General features: G+C 38.3%; 1 protein-coding gene across 2 annotated transcripts; it reads left to right on the forward strand.

Moving 5' to 3' along the window:
• Positions 1-16,040: 16,040 nt before the first annotated feature.
• Positions 16,041-23,426, forward strand: LOC137639001 (uncharacterized). Of its 2 annotated transcripts, none has more exons than XR_011044205.1 (2): positions 16,041-16,519; positions 16,833-16,870. XR_011044205.1 is itself a non-coding variant. In XM_068371329.1 (2 exons), exon 2 carries the CDS (start codon positions 20,489-20,491, stop codon positions 22,988-22,990), a length of 2,502 nt encoding a protein of 833 aa, XP_068227430.1. In that variant the 5' UTR covers positions 16,041-16,519; positions 20,279-20,488; the 3' UTR covers positions 22,991-23,426. The 2 variants fall into 2 exon arrangements, 1 of the variants encoding a protein (XP_068227430.1); XM_068371329.1 differs by lacking the exon at positions 16,833-16,870 and adding an exon at positions 20,279-23,426.
• Positions 23,427-25,160: the final 1,734 nt, after the last annotated feature.

Below are 25,160 nucleotides of genomic sequence, written 5' to 3' on the forward strand. Positions count from 1 at the left end.
CCTAACCTATACCCTTCTACTCCCCTGAAGTCTCATTTCAGACATCTTCAAAAAAGCACGTGGCCGATCAGTGCTGCCACAGAGGGAGCCCGGGAGAGGTCGAGAGGAAGCCTATTGATGGAAGTGTCACGACGAGACTAAGGTCAATGACAAATGATACAGCGGTCAGGCCAATGACCACCCAAGGGGGGCTGAAAAGGTCATGTTGTAGGAGCTGCTGGGCAGGTCTACGCTCTTCAACCTCCAAGGAAGCGGGACCTGTGATCAGTTCTACACAAGGGAGAGACAGAGTCCTTTTATAAAGGTAAGATTCTATAACAGAGCCTCATATCCTTATAGTCCTTACCCAGCCTAGCGACTTCCTTCTTTATCACATCCTATCTTTCCTTTTATTCTTAAAGAAAGATCCCACTCACTGAACCTTTATTAATTTTATCCCATCCTAATATCAAAACCCCGTGTGCCACATGCTCCTAACCTTAATAACCTCACTTTGTGACAGTGTTAATTTCCATGCGATAGTGTTTTAAGTTTATAAGTTTTGCATTTGAATTTTCTTTCCTTAAAAGTTAGAACCACACGATTTCATCGTGTTTTCAGCCTGTAGAAGTAAATTGTCTAAGCGATCGTTTGATAACCTAAATTATTTTCCCTTTCCAGGAATGAGATTGTTCGCTGAAGTCATCCACGGTCTGCAGACTGTATGTGAAGCACCTTGTGACGTAACTCAACAATAAGACCTTTCTCGGTTTTGCTCCCCTTTTTGTAAGTTTCAGTTTTTAGTGAAATAGTATTACAGATATATATGTTGTCAGTAATTATTTTCTTATTGCTGGCTGGCGACCTTTTCATTGTTCTTTTTCTTCATGCCTTGAGTTCTCAAGCAAGGCTGGACTAACATGGTGGAAAAAAAAACTGGCGACCTCGCCAGTATTCGGTAGGATAGTAATTTCAAGTTAATGTTATTAAATTAGAAACTTTCCACTTCCCTGGGTCTAGCTTGGAAACGAATCTCAATTTCCTTTCATGTAAATTCTATTATTACTGAAGTTGGAACCGTAGAAGAAAACCGCCAAATTATTTTATTTTTATTGCGAAAATATTTTGTTTATTTTTGCATTCGTTTGCACCGTGAAACCTCTTTTTTTTTAAACACGGTATGCTTCAGTTTCGTTTAACAGAATACCCAACCAACTGTGATGAATGTGCATCGTGTATATATGAGCGAAGGTTGTTACTGTGGTTAAGATTTATCATACATATCGGGGAATAAGTGAAGTACAAGAAATGTTACGAAAACGTAAAATGCTAAGCACATGTTAATTTCAAGCGGGTCCAACCTGAGATAACTCTGCTCACAACCGTGTTTCCGAAGGAAGCCAAGATTTTTATTGTTAGCTTTGTTTATTGCTTTCAAAATTCTACGTTACGAAAGCAGAGACCTTGGATTTTTGCCGAATATTGCACGTTGGTAAGTGGTTCACGCACATATTAATCGTTCACTTTTGCTCTTGAAATAATTTAGCATTTATCTTTACTGCAAAGAAACCAGCTCTTCTCATATCAAAACTGGGCCTACGATTCTCATAAGCTTTTTATGGCCGTGAAGGCATTATTCCTGTGTTGGGTTATTTCAGATTTTTTTTTTAAATCATTAGTGGCATGTAATTTCATTTCTGTGATATTTTGTGGGATATTATTTTTTGTACATGATTTAAAAGGGATAATTCTCGTACGATTGTGCTAAAATTGTTAAGCTAAAGATTAAGGATTTACGATATCAGATTCAATTTAATTTTTTTTCATTCATGGTATACGATCATTCGTATAAAATATTTGAGAGGCATAATTTGTTGAATTCACTTTTGTTAAAGGGAAAATATGTAAAGGGGTTCTTTTTTTTTGGCGAAGCAATAGGCAAACTCAATGACATTGTTTGGTATTATTTGATTTATTATACATTAGATATAAATACAACCTTTGCTTTAAGTCAAAGAGTTGCAAACCCATTACTAGTACATGTTTAGCACACAGGATCAGTCATCGCTGTGATACCATTTTTTTTTTTTAGTCTATCGTACGGGATCACCTTTCGCCGTGATTCCTTTTTTTTTTTTTTAAGTCTAGCATACAGGATGCCTTATCGCTTTGATTCCATTTTTTATGTCTAGCATTCAGGATCACCCATCACTGTGATTCAGTCTTTTAAGTTTAGCATACAGGATCCCCCTTCGCTGTGATTTCATTTCTTAAGTCTTGCATAAAGGATCATCCATCGCTGAGATTTCATTTTTTTATGTCTAGCATTCAGGATCACCCCTCACAGTGATTCAAATTTTTAAAGTCTAGCATACACGATCATCAATCGCTCTGATATAATTTTTTAAGTATAGCATACAGGATCACCCATCGCTGTGATTCTTTTTTTTTTTTTAATCTAGCATGCAGGATCACCCATCACTGTTATTCCATTTTTTTTCTTATTGTCTAATGTAAAGGATCACCAATTGCTGTGATTCCATTTTTTAAGTCTAGCATACAGGATCACCCATTGCTGTAATTCCTCTTTTTTTTTTTCTGGTCTAGTGCGCTGGGTAACCCATCGCTGTGAGTACTGGTGAATTTTGTTTTCGATTTCTTTTGAATGCCTCGCTACCCAATAGCCAACGTGCCCACCCATTGGTGTGCTCCTTGTTTTTTTTATTAGACTACTGTTCAATTATTTGTGAGGCTTACTATTCGGCAATAGTTCTTTCCCGAAAGGTATTTTTATAGCCATTGTATATTCTGCCTAGCTTAGTCCTTATTTTTTCTTCTGTGCGACTCTTGCGGGGGCTAGAGTGTCTTTCCCATCTGAATAAATTCTTGCATGGTCAACACTGTACCTTGAGGGATTAACTTTGATCTGGTCGCTGTGTCCATCAGGAACTAGCAAAATGACGTCCGCTGAAATCTGTGAATTTTTGGACTTGGCAGAACGACAAGGCTATGAGGGAGACGCATTGCGAAGATATGTGCGGGATCTCATGAATGAAGCCAAGGCCCAGGGAAGAACAGAGCAAGAAAGGATGCGGTATGCAAGAGAAAGAGTGAGAGCGTATGAGTTAAATATGCTGGAATTGGGCATTCGATTAGCACAGCTGAAGAACTCGCCAACTTAACCCAATGGGGCCAAAGTCCAGCAGAAAAATCGCAGGAAGGTCCAATGCATTAAAGGAGTCACCAAGGAACTCCATACAGTGGAGAAGAAGGTAACCACCCCCCAGCTCGGCAAGAGGTGCAGACAAGGGGTAGTGAGCAATCTCAGACAGGTGGGCTACGACTTGCTTTTGGGTCAACAGCCCCCTCAGGTCATACAGCGAGTGCCCCTCATGTGTGTGAAGGCTGCCAAATCGGAGCCCAGAACTGTGAGGATGCCATATGCAGAGGAACACAAATGGCTTGGTGACATTGGCCCTCAGAATCACCCGAGGTTTTCATGATCCTCCTAATGTCTTGCGCCGGCAATTAGTTGTACTCGTTAACCTCCGGTTGTCAGTGCGATGCATAGCCCATGAAGGACTTGGAGGACTATTTGGTGTAAATTGTACTTCCCAGCTGATATAGCATCAGTTCTGGCTGGGCTTGCAGAAGGTTGTCAAGGCCTACATACCCTCCTACCATCCTGGCCAGGTCACCAGTAGTTCAAAGCCAATAGTGCCAAGGTCATCTCTCCAACTCATCACATCCACAAGTGTCCGAAAACCGACACAATTCTTTAATTGGTTTGGCTTCTCAGCCACACATTAGATAGACGAGGGTTTCCTCTTCATGGAAGAGGAGTCATGACCTCTGATAGCACTCGTAACCCATTTTTGGCTTCATCAGTGTCAAGAAATGCCCTTTGATTCTAGGAACGCTCCTAGCTGCTTCCAAAAGCTGAAGAACAAGGTGCTAGTAGGAAGCCCCAACTGTATGGTCCACTTGTACAGCTTCGTAAATTTCTTCCAGACATGGAAAGAACTCCAAACTCTAGAGAAAGAGGTCTTAGGCATGGGCTTATATTTTGAGCATTTTGGATCATAACAGGATGAACATGAGTTCCCATTGACAGTCCAAATGGACCACATCCTTATAACCTACTAGAATCAGATCAGTAAAAATAATAAGAGGCTCATGAGGTGTTGCATAGACCTCTAAAACTACACTTGGAAGGTTGAGTGCATAAAGATCTCAGATAATAGAATGGCAGATTTGCTCTCCCGGCATTAGTACTCAATGGAGAGTGCCATGGCGCATTCCGTAACCATAGCCAGTTAGTTAATCTAAGTTTTCTACAGAAAATATTAATTTATCCTTGGTGTATGCCAAGATTAATAAACTTCAAGAGCCATCTTGATCTCATTGGTTTACATTCAGTTTATTTTTTTATGGATTTATATTATCATTTTTATGCTGTAATTTGTCAATTTGTTTGTATTTTCATACAGACCACTGCACTAGGTCACTTATATTTAACTAGCTATAATTGCCTATTCCATTTTTGTTTACTTTATAACCAGCCAGCTTTCTTCCAAGTTGCCCTTAAAATTAACAAAATATCAAAATAAAGTAAAATTATAACCTTAGTTCATTGGTTTTTAACCTGTGGGCCATGGCCCACTGTTGGGGCCTTGCCCACTGCTGGGCCATGGCGTGTTCTGAACGGGGTTATGATACGATCTTCTTTAAAACAATATTTAAAAGTGAAAAATCTTGGAATAACGATGAGCAATTTTTTTCATTTTTTCTAGGCTTTCTTAAATCTCCTGTAACATGGCAAATGGAAAGAAATCTAATTTTTTTTTTTTTTTTTTTTTAGTGAGGAATATATATATATAATGAGGTTTACTTTTACTGGTAAGGGTGTAATAAAGCCTCAGTGGGTTTTGTGGCAGAAAGTACTTGGTAATGATTCCATGAGGCCCTGAAAACTGAGAAATCCTCTTTACAAGACTCAATATGAACATTCTGGTGAAGACGTAAATTTCTTCAAACGTCATGAATGTCGCTTGAAATGAATGAAACTGGACTGTAGTGGGGCATTTCAGATGCAAAGTAGGAATGTACTCAGGGCTTAATATGAGATATCACTATAAATAGCTAAAATGAATTAGCCTCATAAAAAAAACTTATAAAACCTTGTGCTTCAAAGATTGTTAACCTTGTTTCGGGGTTAATAGTGAGAAAAAAAATCAGCAAATATCACTCTCTAACAACACAGTATCGAGAAGCATTGAAGAAATGTCTATTGCTATAAAAGGACAGGTGATCAGGGAGATAAAAGATTCTGGCTTATTTGGTCTGCAATTAGATGACGCACGTCTTGTATTTAATAGGTGCGTTCATGCATGAAAATCTAAAGTTGAATTCCTTTTCTGTGGGTCATTTGAAGTTACCACCAAAGGTGAAGATACAATGAAAGATGTAACAAATTATTGCAGTTAGTTAGGCCTATCTTGAAAAAAATCTGTGTGCAGTGTGTATTAACGGGATACATGCCATGTTAGGTTCAAAATCATAATTCTGTGCCTAGAGTTAAAGAGATTGCTCCTGAAGTTACAGTAACTCATTGCATAATCCATCGACAGACACTTGCTTTTAGAACTCATCCTAGGGAGCGCCAAGTCATCTTGGACAACGCTATAAAGATAGTCAATTATGTATAAGCTATGTCTGTGAGCACTGGTCTTTTCAGTTGTACAAAGATTTAGATTCCGAGCATTAACTGCTTTTCTACTCTAAAGTTTGATGGCTATCCAAGGGCAATGACCTGAGCAAAGTTTTAGAACTTAGAGAAGAGCCAAAGATGTTTTTGAATATGCAAGATAAGGAGCCTATTTTTACAATGATCCACTCTAAGAACCACGTTTAACCTATGTAACCGACACATTTTGCCTGCTTAACAAACTTAATATAAAGATTCAGAGTAAGGACAAAACAGTAATCCACTTTGTTGACACATTGCGTGCTTTTTGTTGCCAGGATGAATAACTGGTCTAGGAAAGTTAGCTCTGGTAATTTTGCTGTGCTTGAGAAGCCTTTTGAAGTGGCTGAAAGGAGAGAACAAGAAACAGAATATTGTCCTCAAAATGAAATAAACAGACACCTCCATAATTTATGCTAAGAATTTTCCAGGTAGTGTACTTTCCTGATCTTGGAAAAATAGATCTGTCATTTGTGAGAAACCCTTGTAATGCAGAACCAGATATTATTCTTAAGACTGGCTAAGATAAATTCTTAAAAATGAAGTCTTATTCAAATGTCATGTTTTTTTTTTTTTTTTTTTTTTTTTTTTTGATACATTCTATACAGGAATTCTGGTCACAGTCAATTGTATCTTTTCCTCGAGTTGAGAAACTTGGGTGTGAGTCCAGGTTTTCTGCCTTATTACACATAGAAACTAAAACAACAAATCGCTTCAAGGTGGATGTGATGGGCATTATCTAAAACTGTCCGACATAGTGATAATCTTTTTGTTAAAAGGCAAGCACATCCATCACACTACCTATCAAATCTATGCAGTATCTTATATGAAACATTCAAGTACTATTAATTTTATTTATATAATTGTTGCACAAGCGTAAATTTAGTTTTATTATAATACGAAACGAATTTTGAGCGAAGCGAAAAATCTATTTTTTGGTGAGATGGCCATGTGGTCCCGATGGAAGTTCCTATAAGTAGCTTCCTAAGGGATATATGTACTACAGTGATATTCCCGGAGAATTTTACCTTTACGTCTCCAGAATTCTAACTCCTGGCGCGGATATCCTTAAATTTTCTTACAAGAATATCGCAAAATATCAGAGGACGTATCTTTGACACGCCACATAACAATCTGCACCCCTAATAGCGTTTATGCTTCAAGGGGGAAAGTGGCAGAATAGAAGGGGAGCCGTATCAAGGTTACCCTAGTTCTCATACTACTATTGAGAATCACAACAGCGCCATATCTAAGATGGGGAACATTCCTTGTAGCATTGAGCATGGTGCTACAGATACAGTACTTCGCGAAGGGATACTGTGAAGATCTTTTCTATTAGAAAAGAAGGGTAGGTCCATCAGGATGACATGGCCATCTCACCCAAAAATAGATTTTTCGCTTCGCTCAAATCCGTTTTTTGGGCTCAGGCCATGTTGTCCTGATGGAAGCGTACCGGAGCATTAATGTATCTGTGAATTCTCATCAGTGACTTAACGTTGGGACAACATTTCTATGGTCATTTGGACCAATTGACACAAATGACGTTACCATTATCCGTCATCATCACTAATCATAAACGATGTTAGTGCTTCCTGCCCCCTACAGGGAAGAGTCCTTCTACACAGTAGAAAAGGGGCCTCAAGGTTAGCATATATTGTATGAAAAACATAAGTATATACTGAATATACAAACAGTCTCATAGTTTGCATATATTGCCGAATCAATATCAGGGTGTCTTATATCCATTGTTTGCAAGCATACAATTATATGAAGAATACTTACTTCAGTAAGTCAAAGAACTCTGGCCTTTTAAACATGCAATTGTCGGGCGAATTAGAACGCAATTACATTCTAATAGATATCTATTTCTAATAAATGACTAAATGAATTAACAAGTAAAACGAATGTAACATGATAACGGAATTATACCTGTAACATATACAGAAATTATATTTCTTTCTTGAAAGGAAAGAAATGATGAGTGCCACTCTCAGATTGAAGAAAAATTTTATAATAAAATTTCTCTTCTTAATTTCTGTACTTGTTACCTTCTATCGACACTGTGTACTACGTGCATACGGCACTAGTGCTATCTGTATAATTCCACACCTGAGATTTTTTAACAGAGTTGGTGTCACCATGGTAACACTTATTAAAAGGAGGTCATACTAAAAGTGATGACCCCTTTTCCCTTTAATTGACAATCCTAGTCAATTAGATATTCATCGCAGAATTAGACGGCAGGTTTAAATATACTACCCGCCACCACCACATAATGCTTCAGTTCATGGACCTGTTTAGCATAGTGTTTGTAGAACACTTTAGATGATCCCCATCCAGTATATGAGCGAGGACATTCAAGGTCCCAATAAATTAACAGTTTATGACAGTAATTAGGAGGCGGATTTTAATACGCTATTTGCCGCTACTACATAGTGCTTTAGTTCATGGACCAGTTTTGCATAGTGTTTGTAAAACACTCTGGATGATTTCCATCCGGTGTATGAACGAAGACGCTGAAAGTCCATATGCTGAAAGAAATTTAGTGATGAAGCAATTTTTCTTGGATCATGACCTGTGGGAGTACTGTTAGGATCTGCTCTACGAATAAAGTAGGTGATCTTCGCCATTAGTTGTTTTAGTGATAAGTTTGATTCAGAGGTTTCTCTTTTAAAGAGCTGTCCTCCCTTGAAGTCTGAAGTTCTACGAAGATAGACCTTTCGACAATCTACAGGACATAAAGAGACATCTTCCTTCAGAGGGTAGATTTTCCAGGGACCCTACCTCTTAGTGGTTAGCTCATTCTTATCAAGAAATGTTGGATCAGGGAAGAGATTCAGTTCTCCCACTTCTGTGAGCTAAATGTGGCCCTTATCTCTAGATAGGGCCACTATTTCACTAACTCTAGCCCCGGAGGCTATAGCAAACAGAAAAATAACCCTTTGGGTTAGATGCTTAAGGGAACAATCTTCATTGTTCACAGATGAAGCATAATGGAGGACCTTATCCAAAGAACAAGAGATGGGCTTTGGTGGTGCTGCAGGCCTAACCCTTGCACATGCCTTCGGGATCTTGTTAAAGATTTCATTCGCTAGATACACTTGGAAGGCATATAGAAGAGGTCTAGTCAAGGCTGACTTACACGTAGTTATCGTGTTGGCTGCCAGACCTTTGGGTTAGATCCTTAAGGGATCAATCTTCATTGTTCACAGATGAGGCATAATGGAGGATCTTGTGCAAAGACCAAGAGATGAGCTTTGGTGGTGCTGCAGGCCTAACCCTTGCATATGCCTTCGGGATCTTGTTAAAGATTTCATTCGCCAGATCCACTTGAAAGGCATATAGAAGAGGTCTAGTCAAGGCTGACTTGCACGTAGTTATCATGATGGCTGCCAGACCTTGATTATGAAGGTGGACAAAGAATGACAGACAGAAGTTCATTGAAATTTCTTTCGGTCCTTTTGCTTCTACAAAAGCAACCCACTTTTTCCAAGAAGACTCATATTGTCTTCTAGTTGATTTTGACTTGTATTCTTCTAGGAATTCTATGTTGCCTTCTGAGATCCCAAATCTTTTGCTAACCGCTAGGGCAAGAAAATCATGTAATGCAGGGTTCGTGTTCTCTGTGATAAATTGAAGGCAATTAACTTCTGAACATTCTGAAATAGTCCTGGGTTCAGAACTAGGGCCAGCCTCAGCCTCAGTTCCTTCACTAAAGAGGACCGATTGCTCTTGTGCTATTTGGGAGCCAACAGAGCTACTCTTCCCTGGAAGGATCTCAGCATGTTGAGGACCTTCAGCAGGTGATTGGATGGGATGAACAGGAAATCCTGAGTCCATCCCTTCCATAACAGAGACATGATGTCTGTTATCTCTTCTAGAGGATCCTCGTATGGGGCTACATATCGAGGTAGTTTCTTGAAGACGCTCATGATGAAGAGGTCGATCTGCTGTTCGGGAACTTGTTCCCATCTGGGAGAGAATAGGTCTGCGTCCGTTGACCATTCTAACTCTATCGGCCTGAGCCCAAGTAAAGCATCCACTGTCACATTGCGGATCAATTGTACATAAACTGCTGACAGGTGCCATCCCTTTAAGGAAGGGATGGATAACATCACCTGGACTATATGAAACGTTCTCTAGCATTGTCGATTGCAACGTCTCAATACCGCTTCAGTGTCCCAGATCAGCCGTAGGAAGTCTGATCTGTGTGGAGAGAGTTTCCCCACTCATGACAGGACCAACCTGTTCTTAGGACTTTCGGTCTTTGACCTTTGTTAGGGAAGCGATTAAAGAAGGACCGAAACCGGTCTTTTTAGATCTCTTCGAGCGTTGGAGGAGTATCTTCTCCAGACTCTTAACTCATCTTTCAGCAGTGCTCTTAGCACTGGGTCTGTCTCTATTGCGAACTGGATAGAGTTCAGAGCTCCTCCTTGTTAGCATCTTGGAAATCTGACTGATTACCAGATTCTCTTGATCGACCTTGCAATCTCCTTTTACATTCCCAAGGGAAAGGAGAGTTGGTGTGACCACAGGCTTCAATGTTTTCTAGCTATTGAAACCTTTGAGCTGCTGAAAATAGAGACTTCTTGTAACTTATCTTGTATCCGCGATGTTCCAGGAACCGGATCATTTCCTTGGATGTTCATAGACCAGCCACTTTGGGTGCTGCCCACCCCAGCCTTTCGTCCAGGTACATTGTTGCCTGAACCCTTTCTAGCCTTGGTTTTTGTGTGACTGTGTCTGCCAATCCTGTGAATATATTTAGGACTGTGTTTAGTCCGACAAGTATCTTTCTTAGGATATACGTTACCCTCTGTAAATTGAATCCCAGATAGGAGGGGAGGGGGTGATTGACTGGAATTTGCCAATAGACAACTTTCAGGTCTAACAAGACTACGAACACCCCTTTTTCAAACAGGGTCCTTATGTTTAGAAGGATTAACATTCTGAACTCACTGTTTTCTTTGAACTTGTTGAGTGGTGAGAAGTTCAGAAGGACTCTGAATCTTCTTAAGTCTTTCTTGTGAACACCAAACAGCTTTCCCTGGAATTCGAAGGACTATAACCTGTATGCTCTACAGCTCTCAGGTATACTCCTCCAGAAGGGTTTTGGATTGTGAGAAGAGTTGGAGAAATGATGGTGGAGACATTTCTACCTCCCATCTTGCTTCCATCTTGATTAGGCCTTGGACTCAGGGATCGAAGGTCCAGTGATCCTAAAGGAACCTCCCTCTTACCAAGAGCATCTCTATGCTTCGAATGATCAGTAGGTTTATATTTTTGACCACCTGCCTGTGGCACCGCGGTCACTGCAACTGTGAGATGTTGTTGAACAGCCTGATATATATTTCCAGACTATTCCATCTTCCTTTTAGGTTGGGAACTCACAACCGTGGAAGACTTTCTCTTTGAAAGGATGCCCCACTTTTGGAGAAGTCCTATGTTCTCCGTGGAGGCGTTCTTAATCAATTTTCTAACTACCGCGTCTGGGAAGAGGTCTTTATCCCAGATGTTGGAAGATATTAGCTTTCTTGTTTCATGTTTCACTGTTGCAACAGCGAACGTAAACACCCTACATGCTCTCTTACCCTTCATAAAGGGATAAAGATCTTTTACTAAGGTAGTCATAAGTATTTTGTCTAAGACCATGACCATGTCTTGGGTTGAACACAAATCTATGTAGCTTTGTAGGAATAGGGAGGCTGCAAGTCTCTCCTTTGTCTCTTGTTCATTATACAAGAGAAACTCGGATAATCTAGGGAGATTTTCATTAGACTGTCGACTGGTGACATCCACATCTAGTTTTCCTACTGTAAATGTTAAGTGGGCTTCCTTCCAATCATTTCCTGTCTGGGAAACGCTAGTGACAGAGGCTTGTACTCCTCAAGTGCAAGACATGGTCTACCTGCCTCCACTGCCTTGGCAACAGATTGAAATGCCTTCCCCATAAAGGGGAAAGAAATTGAAGCAGGAGCAAGAGAGGAGAAGTGCCTGTTACCCAGTGTGAATACCTTCGACACCGAGTAACCCGCCTTTTTCAGGCTACTTGACAGGATAGCCTGTGCCTTATCATGGTCGAGAATCATGACCTCCTTCGATTCCATTCCTTTTCTTGTCATTTTTTCATACTTCAGTCGGACGAAACAAAAAGGGAAAGCGTAAAAGTTTGCCCAAAACTGGATTTTGTCCAAAGGAACAGCACCCATCTTCGAGATATAGAGTTTGCCATTTAAATTCACAGAGCTCTATCTTGCATTTCGCTTCCTCCTCTCCGTCTTGTTTGCAAAAGTTTTCTATTAGATTTTTCACTTGGGTCCATAATTGGTCCATTCCATCTAATAGAGGGGTAGAAGGTGAAGATGTCGATGTCGATGGCTCTAGAGCCGGCATAGACGGAAACAATTCCCACACGACATTCTCCCCTTCTTCCAGTGGGTGTTTCCTGCCTTCCTTCCCAAAGGCACTCTGGCCGTCGGGAGATGTAAATCGTGCCTGGGGCACCACTATTTCCTTACTTGCTTTTGGAAATAGTAGCTTACGCATCCTATCATTAGGTAAGTAAGGTCCCGGAGAGAATTTCTGGAAACCTCTCACCCAGTTGCGTAATTTGTAACGAGCTGCATCCCCAGTCTCTATCGACTTGGGATTCTGGAAACCCTCGGACATTAAAGTCTGACATACATTGCAAACCTGCGGGTTGCAATAATTTAGGGATTCGGAAATAATATTGCAGGGGGCATGAAGCTTGCATGTATTATGACCGTATAAACACTTACTCTTGATCCTGCAGAATACTGCAACACATTTCATCTGGTGTTCCTCCTGTAAAAAAGGAAAACCGAATGAGTATACAATTGATTATCTCACTGATAAGCAACATATAAAAGTCATCTTTTAACAAAATAGCTTAGGATAGTAAGCTATAAAGGGATAGTTGGAGACACATACTTGTGTATCCCTTGCAAGCAAATGCTGTTGCCTCCCCTCAGTATTAATTATAGGGAGACTCCTCTATCAAGGGAACTCCAACTAAAAGGGTTCTAACCCCTAGGGGTAGAGAAGTGTATAAATTACTGTCACTTTTCATTATTAACACTGTGGGGGTAAGGATGACTGATTTCTTAATCAGAATATTGAGAAAATACTATTCTTTCAATATAGGAGCGGTACCAGCAGAAGCTCGCACAAGGGTACCCATGATATGTTAGAAATAACTTCTGTATAATCATACAATACTTTTTTATTTGCAGTATATACTATGTTGCAAATTACTGGTTACTGTATAATTATATGTAATGTCGTTCAGCCAGTGTACTGCCTTCGTGGCTAGCATCTGACGGCAGAGTCCAGCTGGCATGATGCCAACTGGACTAGGAAAATAAAAGACATATATTTGTGTATCCCACCCAGCCTATTTACTGTGGCCTCCTTTACAATATTAAATCATAGAGTTTCCTGATGAGGGAGACCTAATGATGAGGGTTCTACCCTTTAAGGGTTAGGAGTGTAACAGCCAAGCCCATAAAGTATTTAATGTTATAGGGTCATCTGAAAACTGATTTCTAATCAGAATATTAAAGAAATTATATTTTTTCAATATAGGATTGGGCCCAGCAAATACCCGGGTAGGGATACCCAAGATATATCAGAAATAACGACTAGTACAAAATATACAGTAGTTTTCTATCTTCAGTATATCCTATACTGCAAATATACTAACTTCCTGTATAAACATATACTGTAGTTCAGCCGGCATGTCGCTGGCATAGCTAGCTCTTGCCAGCACATCCAGCCTGCTAGCTAAAATGAGAAAGATAGCATGGAGTGAAGGCTACCTATTTCTGTTTATGTATACAGTAATTAAGGATGTAAAGTCTAATTTTACTGCCTTCCTCCAGAAAGAAAGTTCAAATGGAAGGGGAAAATGTAACATCCAGACTTCCATCCAGCCACAGTACTTTTGCCGGCAGATCCCGATGATTCACTGCCGGCAGGCTAGCCTCTGGTAGCACTAGTACAGTCGGCGTGCTGCCGGCTGAGTCAGCACCTATCTCTGCCAGCCTGGCCGGCGGTACTCCGACAATAGAACTTGTGGCTAGCAGTCCAAGGGAGAACTGAAGAACCTTGGTGACAGAAGGGACTTCCCACTCAAAGCCATCATGGCTGCTGGCAGCCGCCATCCGCCACCAGCTGTCATGGCTGCCGACAAATGACATGGCTACCAGCAGCATGCATCTCCACCGGCAGCCGTCATAGACACCGGCAGTTTGTAAGACACATGGTCGCCTGCATCAAAAATGGCTGCCGGCAATTGTCATGGCTGCCTGCAGCTGGCATAGCCGCAGTCAGCCGGACAACAGCTGTACTGAGGGAGTCTGGTCAGCCCCGGGCAACCCACCATCAATGGTAAGGAGAGGACGCCGGCTCAAGAAGGATAATGGCTACGCCATCATTAAAGAGCGGAGGGGAAGGAAAAGAGTCCCATATTAGATGTGGTAGGAGCCGGCAATGTTGCCGGACCTAAACACCTTGAAGTAATTCTGTTTTAGAATCAGCGCCATCCCAGCCGTCAGGAGAATCTTCTATTCTCCAGCCTAGTGTGTGCCAATACAGTTAAGGGGACAGCAGCAGTGCCGCCTCCTCTCAACAAGGGAGAAACAGAATTCCAGAGCCACGCCATCCTAGGCCTCAGAAGTATACTACTCCTCAGCCTAGGGTCAGCGAGCATAAGACTAGTCTACTAGGCCACGTGGAGAAGGTGGCAGCATCATACCACCACTTCAGGTGTAGCCTAGGGAAGGCTAGCATCTTATGCATGGGAATTACTATTCACCCTGCTGGCCGACTGCCGGCCCAAGACTAAATACACTGAGGTTCTGATCGAGTCCTAAAACTTGCCATCTGCCGTTAAGAGACGAGACAGAAAACCCTAGGCTGGTCATGCCTGAATTAAAAATTCAAGACTGACCCATTAGGGTTATAGCCTAAGGCTACACTCATAGGGAAGAGAGAATACCCTTAAATCTCTATTAGAGACAACCATCGGTTATATAATAATTCCGGGAGATATATATCTCCAATGAATTGATAACCAATACACGAGGGTAACCGGTGAATGTCGAAACTATATGTTGCCTAGGCTAGGTTACCTAGGCAAGGTGAGATCTCGGTTACCTAAATCACTGAAACTCTGACATATACGATCGACACAGAAAAAGGAAAATTATGCATATAGACATCTTTACAAGCATAAAATGGCTAAATAATTTTCATAATTAAATTATTAATGCTATTAAAACCGGGAATGCTGTTCTACTAACTAAAAAACACATGTCCAACGAACGACAGCGCCCATGGCACCTTTGGTAACTGGCCTAACTCCTAATTACAGTAAATTACACTAATTTCACTGAGACAGGAACTAAAATGCACAGATTGTAAAGATTCAATACTCAACATTCCATATGCGAAAGAAGCTAGAGATTGCATAATAATAATCCTTGAAAATCGATCGAAAATGTCAGATCAACAGGGAACACCACTGTGCGAATTCGCTACAAAATTAGGAATGTTCGCCATCTTGGATATGGCGCTGTTGTGATACTCAATAATAGTATGAGAACTAGGGTAACCTTGATATGGCTCCCCTTCTATTCTGCCACTTTCCCCCTCGAAGCGTAAATGCTATTAGGGGTGCAGATTGCTATGTGGCGTGTAAAGAATACGTTCTCTGATATTATGCGATATCCTTGTTAGAAAATTTAGGGATATTCACGCCAGGAGTTAGAATTCTGGAGACCTAAAGGTAAAATTCGCTGGAAATATCACTGTAGTACATATATCCCTTAGGAAGTTACTTATAGGAACTTCCATCATGATGTCATGACTTGAGCCCAAAAATAGACATTCTATTTACTATAAATGTACGCCGGTGCTTAACTTTGGGTTTTATTCCAATGTCCAAAATTTATTTAGAATACTATTAAATGCAGGCAGCTGCTTATTTTCATAAGTGAACAAAAATATTTTGAGATATAAATACAATCCATAGAATTCAAATAGGGGAATAGTGGAAAGTGTTTAATTTCATAAATGAATGCAATGACATTTCCTTTGAGTGTTGAATACAATTATATGAGTTATTAACAGTGAATAGAAGGCAAGATTTTTTTTCCAGTAATGAATTTGTAAGCTACTGAAGTCCTCTAAAGGAATAATTCTGCAAATGTTGAAAAAAGTGAAACTTTTTTTTCACTTTGTTCTTTTTAACTTTTAACTTTTGAGTGTAGTGTCCTTCCTTTATGGTCCTTGATTTTCTACTTTGCTTGTTTCAAAATTTTAAGTTTCTTTTTTGTTTTTGGGAAAAGTTTAAATTTTTTATAATGGTTAATTTGTGTTCTTGCTTTGGAGACACGTTCAGTTTCAGTATGTTATGTTTTAAATTTGTGAAAGCATCAATAGTTTGCAACTATAAAATTCCTCCTTAAAATTATAATTTAATACTAGAGTTTTGAGACTGAACGAAAACCTTTACTTCACCTCAAAAGTTTACTTCTAGTCCCAGCGTTTGAAGACGGCAGTGCATTTTCACTCAGCAGCTTGAAGGACGTGTCAACTCCTCATTAATATTTTTCACCAATCCAGCGTTAATTTTAATATGGAGCATTAAGTGACTAGTGTGACCGTTGGTCGAGGATGATCCTGCTTGGAAGTGCAAGCACTTGAATTACTTCTTGAGGCTACTATACCATGGAGCTGCAATTGACCTAGAGAGGCTTGCTTAGAGTGGAGGTAAGTTGCAAACCACATTGATGCTTGTGCCTTGTAATTTCACTCGAGTTACTCATTCACTTTGAATGAATTGTCTCCTTAACCTGAACCATAAAAAATCATCCTAAGGACCAACCATATTGTTTTCATTTAAAATTTAGAATTTATTGCCGGCTTAACTACTTATGTTTGTGAAGTGTCTTGTTTTATTCTGCTCGTTCGAGTTCATATTTGCTTCATGCATTTATTATATTAACTGGCAGTTAAATAGTTTTGTTGATATATTTTCGTACATTTGCTCTCTATTAATAGAGCGTATTTGACATATTTATAGATCCTGAGGACTTTTCTGGTAGTGGGGGTTATTAGTGAGGTCGCATCATCGGTCTTCATATAAGGACGGATACCTCGCTTAAATACCAAGAAGCAATAAGACCATCTACGATCCTGAGCCATTTTCCTTAATACATATTTCAGTGATAGTTCTGTCTATGTAAATAAATATTTGAATTTGCTCTTGATTATAATTTATTGCCATTGATAATTTTTTAAAACCTCCAGTATTTTGAAAATGGCGCCCAACGTGGGGCAGGTTAAAGGTCTTTTGCTTCATGGTGTTCTTCCTCGTCGGGTTAAATCTTTCGATCGCGGTCACACATTTTTTTGCTTCGTGAATATTTTACTTTTCTATTTTGCTGTGTTGGTCATATTTTTTGTGAATATTTGCGAATTTGCATAGGTTATATTTCCTTCGATAACGCTTTGCTTAATTTCTGAACTTGCTAATGGGTTTATTCCATTATATATTGCACATTTCTATTTTAAGTTTTAGCTGAATTTACATGCAATATGGAGAAGTTGAAGGCTATTAAGATTTCACGTGGTCATTGTCGAACACAGGTGACCAAAAAGTGTGACAGTGTAAGGCTTAAATATGGTACTCTCACTGAGCAAGAAAGGATTAGTTTTGTATTATCCCTTCAAAATTTAAAAACAAAGTTAGATAGTTTGGATTCTCAGATAGTGGATATGCTTTTCAGTGAAAAAAAAGATGAATCTGATATCGAAGAAGAACTAGATTGTTGTGCTATTTATACGGATAATATTTTATCATCATTAGCTATGCTCGAGAAAGTCACAGCAGAAATTCCCTTGCCTAGTAACCCTTCTCCTAATATTAAATACCCATGTTTGCCTCTTCCTGTATATAATCATTCTGAGGGGGAAAGCATAGAAAATTTTTTTAAGGATTTTGAGAAGGCTATGGAGACAATGAAAGTAGACTCTTATCTTAAATTTATTTATCTCCAAAATCAACTAGGTAAACAGCCATTAGCTCTTGTGAAATCTTTATCTTCTACTGAACAGAATTATGAGGAAGCCAAAGCCTTGTTACAAAAAGCTTTTGGTTCTGAATTAGGCCAGAAATTTGAAACTATGCTTGCCCTTTCAGGATTAAAATTAACGTATGACTCTGACCCATATGCCTTTATTGGTAAGATGAGAAGCATTAAAAACTCATTTGCTGCACTTGCAATAACCATTGATGATGTCTTGCAATATTTCTTTTGGGATGCTATGAATGATGGTCTTAAATTGCAATTAACTCAGATTACAAATAAAAACAAACCTTTGCTTAAGGATATTGAGGATAATATTTTTGAGGCCACAGAGCGTTACCTTGGGGTTCAGAAAAGATATCAGGAGAAGAAAGTTAATCGTAAAGTTCAGTCAGATGCTAGATCAACATTAAGTTTCGCTAGTAACGTACAGGTTGACTCTTCCAGTGCAGTGAAATTAAAGGGTTGTATTTTGTGTAGGGACGAAAATGGTTCCGAAAATGCTAATCATCCAGTTATCAAGTGTAAGGTTTATGCCTCTCCAAAGGCAAAGGTCGAAAGGCTGCTTAAGTTGAATGCTTGCACTAAATGTGCTAATCTTCATAAAACAAGTGCATGTAGATTCAGGTTTTTGAGAAAATGTAACAAATGTAACGATTGGCATTTCAGTTTTTTGTGTGATAGTAATGTTAAAGTGGCTACTGATAACGTCAATAAAGAAAAGGGTTCTTCCCTTGGAGCAACAAATGGTATGATAAGCATAGATTGCAATAAGGTCCTTTCACATACTGGGGCTTCCATTTTACCCACTTTCTCGGTTGTTTTGTCTAATAATGAGCAAATGCGTTGTCTTAAAGACAGTGGTTCTCAGCTTAATTTTATTGATGCTGATTTTGCAAAGCGAAATAATTTGGAAGTATTGGAGTCAAATTTCAGTGTCACTGTAAGAGGTATTAACTCTCAAAGAAAACTGTTGACTAATGTTGTTCGTGTTAATTTAAAAAATGATGTGAACAGTTTTTGTGTGGAAGCAATCTGCCTTCCAGAAATCAATACAAAGCTAATTCTTCCAGGTTTGAGTCGAATTGTTGAAAGATTTATGGAAAAGGGATATAAATTTGCAGATAAATTTTTGGCAAAAGGGGAGGATATGATCTCTGATATTAAGTTCATACTTGGAACTCATTCTATTCATTGTTTACCAGAAATAACGAAATTGTTTGGCTCTGGTGTTCCCTCTGCATATTTGGAAACTTCCCTTGGTATCATGCTTTCTGGAAATGTTAATGAATACCTGAGAAATTTACAAAGTATTCCTCACCGCAGTAATTCTACAAGGAATCCAAGCGTATTACTTAATCATTCTGAGGCTGATTCAGTAACTATTATTGAGCCGGAGAAAGGCCATTCCCCTAATACTGAATGTATTTCTGCAGAAGTAAATTATGCTGTACTTGATGATAAAGGTAATCTTGTTCAATCTGAACTAAAAAAGGCTATCGATGCTATTCTCTCTGAACAGTGTTCTCAGATATTGAATTATGATAAAACTTTGTATAATGAATCTTGTGTCGAAAATGATGTGCATTTGATAAATTATGTTTTGAATTCTGTTACACGCAGTGATGATGGGAGACTAGTGCTTCCTATCTTATGGAACAAGAAAGTGTCTCATCTTCTCGGTAAAAATCAAACTCTTTCAAAGTTGGTTCTAAAGTCTAATTTTAAGAGATATCACAAAGATGGTAAGTCTCTTGGAATGATAGACTATGTTTTCAGAGAACAAGAGCGTCTAGGTATAATAGAGAGGGTAGATAATTTATCTCAGTTCCTGGAGGAGCACCCTAGTTTTTCCTTTTTGCCACACATGCCCGTATTCAGGTTCGAAAAGGAGAGTAGCAAATGTAGAAATGTTTTTCTGTCTAATATTTGTGAAAATGATCCCTCAAAGCCTTTAACAGTCAGCCACAATCAGGCAATGTTAGCGGGCCCTTGCCTTAATAAGAAAGTATCTACTTCTATACTGCAATTGAGATTTGATAGCAATGTCCTGTGCTTTGACTTGAAAAAAGCCTTCTTGCAAATTGTGCTGCCTGAATCTGATCAGCAAAAGCTTTTGTTTTATTGGTACCGAAATGTTGCCAAGAATGATTTTTCATTGATAGTGTACAAACATGTTCGGCTTCCTTTTGGTCTTAGACCTAGTCCTGCTTTACTGCTTTTAGCTTTATATTATATTCTCATGATTGATATAAAGAATGATTCGCTACAAATTAGGAATTTGAAGAGAAATATTTATGATTTATGTTATATGGATAATTGCGCGATTTCATTCAATGACCCTGTCAAATTGAAAATGGCCTTCGATAATTTGAATCAGATTTTTGAGCCTTATGGATTTGAAGTACAACAGTTTATGACAAATTGTAAATCTTTGCAGAGTTCCATTGATGGAGAAACTGGTGAGAAGTCGACCCCTGTGACCAAGCTTTTTGGATTGCTTTGGAATACAGAGACTGATACTTTGTCCACCCAAAAATTAGTGTTGGATAAGAATGCTTCATCTAAAAGGCAGATTTTGAGTTCAATTGCATCAAATTTTGATATCTTTAATTTTTGTGGACCTTTACTAAATAGAGCTAGAATATTCATGCATTCTTTGCAGTGCAATAAAGAAATTGGTTGGGACAATAGGCTATCTGAGGATCTGTTAAGAGAATGGAATAATATTGCTAAGCAGCTAAATTCTTCTCCAATGATTTCAGTTAATAGATTTGTTGGTAGGAGAGATATGTATAATTTGATTGCATATACAGACAGTTCTAGAAGCATTTACGGCTGTGTTGTGTTCTTATATAATTTGAGAACTAAAAAAACAAACTTTGTCATGGCTAAGAACAGATTTGTTAACAAACAATTAGAATCTAAATCCATACCTTCTCTTGAATTTCAGGCAGTTTCTTTAGGGACTGAAGTATTACATGATATTAGAGGAGAATTAAGTGGTTCTAATTGTGTTGAGCCTATTAACATAGTAGGGATGGATCTATACACAGATAGTCTAGTTTGCTTACATTGGTTATCAGCACACGTTACAAAGTTTGATAAATTGCGTAATTTGAGCATCTTTGTGAAAAATAGATTAGATAGTATCTGCAAAATGTGTGAAGAATTTCCTATTAAGTTTAAATTCTGTGCAGGCTCTAAAAACCCAGCTGATGCAATCACCCGACCTCTCTCCTATAAGCAATTAATGAATTCTAATTTTTTCAGTGGTACTGTTGCTGAAGCAGATATTGATGTTTTCGCAAGTGATATGATGGAAGTCACCATTCCTAATACATTGCTCAGAGAGGAAGGTATAAGCTCTTCTTTTGAAAGTAGTAACGTTCATGTTGCTACAGAGTCTGTGGTTGGAGAGGATATAAACCATTTGGTTTCTATGGATTCATTTTCTGGCTTCAAGAGTATAGTTTCAGTCCATAGGTATGTGATAAGGTTTATTAATAACCTGAAAATTGCAGTAAAGATGAGGGACCCAAGTAAATATTCACATTTTAATTGTCTTACTGATGAAGAAACTTTGTCAGAAGCTTATAACTTTGTAATCTACAGAGACCAGCAGATTCACTTTCCAGAAGTTTTTAAATATTTTGCACGGTCTTCTAATGCAGTTAGAGAGATCCCTAATATAATCAGCCAACTTAATATTTATCCAGATCACAATGGTATATTGCGTGTTAGAAGTAAGACTGCACGCTGGAAGGACAGAGATAAATTTATGTTCTCGCCTATCCTTTTATCAAAGGATAGCGTCCTGACCAAGAAGTTAATCCTAGAAATGCATAAAATGACAAACCATGCTGGCGTCTACTCATTGTTGACCGAAGTTCGGAAAAATTTTTGGGTTTCACATTTCTTTTCAACTGTAAAGAAGATTTTGAAAGCATGTATAAACTGCAGACGATTTCACAGACATGCAGTCAAATTGAATCAAAGTCCATACAGAGATTTTAGGTTGGAACCTCCCAATATTCCCTTTAGGTCTATTTTCCTGGACTATCTTGGCCCGTATTATATCAAGTACCAAGGGGTTAAAACAAAAATTTGGTTGCTTTGTATAACGTGTTTGTGGTCTCGAGCTATAAATTTAAAATTATGCTTTGACATGACTGTACCCACATTCTTGAGAGCACTTCAGTTACATATATGGGAGTATGGTACTCCACAATTGTGCTTTTCAGATATGGGATCTCAAATTGTTGCAGGTACTAATTTAATTTCTGATTTTTTAAGGGACCCAGATACTGTGCAATATCTACAGGAACATGGAATGAGGGCTGTAGAATTTGAGCAATACTACAAAGGCTGTAACCAACTTGGATCACTTGTGGAAAGTTGTGTTAAATTAGTTAAAAGACTTATATATGGTTCAGTTCGAAATACTGTATTGAATTCTCTTGATTTTGAGTTTCTTATAGCAGAGACTGTACATTTAGTTAATCGCAGGCCAATTGCTTTTCATGAGTCTTTAAGAGATAATAATCCAAATGAAGTCATTCCTGCTGCAATAACTCCTGAAATTTTGCTAAAGGGCTATGAATTGGTCTCTTTGAGCATCATTCCTAATTTGCAACCTCTTCCAGATTCCGACCCTTCATGGACTCCTTCCAAGGATCCATTAGAGCATATTAAGGACAGTTATAGTAAATTGCGTAAGTCTCGTTCATGTTTAAAAGACATTTATAACTCTGAATTCCTTGCAAAACTTGTGCATCAAGCCACTAATGTGGGTTCTAGATACAAGCCAGTATCGCACGAGAATTTGCAAGTTGGTGATATAGTTTTACTAAAAGATGTTCATTTGAAACCTGCAAATTATCCGATGGGAATCGTTAAAAGCGTTCAGATGAACTCGATTGGTGAAACCACTGGTGCAACAGTAATGAAAGGAAACAAAGAAAGAGTAAATAGACACTCTTCATCATTAATTCCTCTACTGAGTATTAATGAATATTCTCACTCTAAAGTAGTGCATAGGCAAGAGGATGAGCATTCCAATGAGGATCTTGCATTAAAGAGGCCTAAAAGATTGGCTGCTTTGAAAGGCGTACGAAAAACGAAAAATCTTTATCTTCATGGAGATGCTTAATGTTAATTACTTGTACCTTGTAAATAATTCTTGTATATATTTAATTGTATGGGACATATTTAATTGTATGGGACATGAAGTTTTTTCTACTACTGATAAATAAAAATTCAATTTCTTCTGACACTAAAACAGTTGAAATTGAATGTCTTTGCTGGGAGTGTTGAAAAAAGTGAAACTTTTTTTTCACTTTGTTCTTTTTAACTTTTAACTTTTGAGTGTAGTGTCCTTCCTTTATGGTCCTTGATTTTCTACTTTGCTTGTTTCAAAATTTTAAGTTTCTTTTTTGTTTTTGGGAAAAGTTTAAATTTTTTATAATGGTTAATTTGTGTTCTTGCTTTGGAGACACGTTCAGTTTCAGTATGTTATGTTTTAAATTTGTGAAAGCATCAATAGTTTGCAACTATAAAATTCCTCCTTAAAATTATAATTTAATACTAGAGTTTTGAGACTGAACGAAAACCTTTACTTCACCTCAAAACTTTACTTCTAGTCCCAGCGTTTGAAGACGGCAGTGCATTTTCACTCAGCAGCTTGAAGGACGTGTCAACTCCTCATTAATATTTTTCACCAATCCAGCGTTAATTTTAATATGGAGCATTAAGTGACTAGTGTGACCGTTGGTCGAGGATGATCCTGCTTGGAAGTGCAAGCACTTGAATTACTTCTTGAGGCTACTATACCATGGAGCTGCAATTGACCTAGAGAGGCTTGCTTAGAGTGGAGGTAAGTTGCAAACCACATTGATGCTTGTGCCTTGTAATTTCACTCGAGTTACTCATTCACTTTGAATGAATTGTCTCCTTAACCTGAACCATAAAAAATCATCCTAAGGACCAACCATATTGTTTTCATTTAAAATTTAGAATTTATTGCCGGCTTAACTACTTATGTTTGTGAAGTGTCTTGTTTTATTCTGCTCGTTCGAGTTCATATTTGCTTCATGCATTTATTATATTAACTGGCAGTTAAATAGTTTTGTTGATATATTTTCGTACATTTGCTCTCTATTAATAGAGCGTATTTGACATATTTATAGATCCTGAGGACTTTTCTGGTAGTGGGGGTTATTAGTGAGGTCGCATCATCGGTCTTCATATAAGGACGGATACCTCGCTTAAATACCAAGAAGCAATAAGACCATCTACGATCCTGAGCCATTTTCCTTAATACATATTTCAGTGATAGTTCTGTCTATGTAAATAAATATTTGAATTTGCTCTTGATTATAATTTATTGCCATTGATAATTTTTTAAAACCTCCAGTATTTTGAAAATGGCGCCCAACGTGGGGCAGGTTAAAGGTCTTTTGCTTCATGGTGTTCTTCCTCGTCGGGTTAAATCTTTCGATCGCGGTCACACATTTTTTTGCTTCGTGAATATTTTACTTTTCTATTTTGCTGTGTTGGTCATATTTTTTGTGAATATTTGCGAATTTGCATAGGTTATATTTCCTTCGATAACGCTTTGCTTAATTTCTGAACTTGCTAATGGGTTTATTCCATTATATATTGCACATTTCTATTTTAAGTTTTAGCTGAATTTACATGCAATATGGAGAAGTTGAAGGCTATTAAGATTTCACGTGGTCATTGTCGAACACAGGTGACCAAAAAGTGTGACAGTGTAAGGCTTAAATATGGTACTCTCACTGAGCAAGAAAGGATTAGTTTTGTATTATCCCTTCAAAATTTAAAAACAAAGTTAGATAGTTTGGATTCTCAGATAGTGGATATGCTTTTCAGTGAAAAAAAAGATGAATCTGATATCGAAGAAGAACTAGATTGTTGTGCTATTTATACGGATAATATTTTATCATCATTAGCTATGCTCGAGAAAGTCACAGCAGAAATTCCCTTGCCTAGTAACCCTTCTCCTAATATTAAATACCCATGTTTGCCTCTTCCTGTATATAATCATTCTGAGGGGGAAAGCATAGAAAATTTTTTTAAGGATTTTGAGAAGGCTATGGAGACAATGAAAGTAGACTCTTATCTTAAATTTATTTATCTCCAAAATCAACTAGGTAAACAGCCATTAGCTCTTGTGAAATCTTTATCTTCTACTGAACAGAATTATGAGGAAGCCAAAGCCTTGTTACAAAAAGCTTTTGGTTCTGAATTAGGCCAGAAATTTGAAACTATGCTTGCCCTTTCAGGATTAAAATTAACGT

The sequence above is a fragment of the Palaemon carinicauda genome, chromosome 4 (genome assembly GCF_036898095.1).
Source record: "Palaemon carinicauda isolate YSFRI2023 chromosome 4, ASM3689809v2, whole genome shotgun sequence".
NCBI lineage: Eukaryota > Metazoa > Arthropoda > Malacostraca > Decapoda > Palaemonidae > Palaemon > Palaemon carinicauda.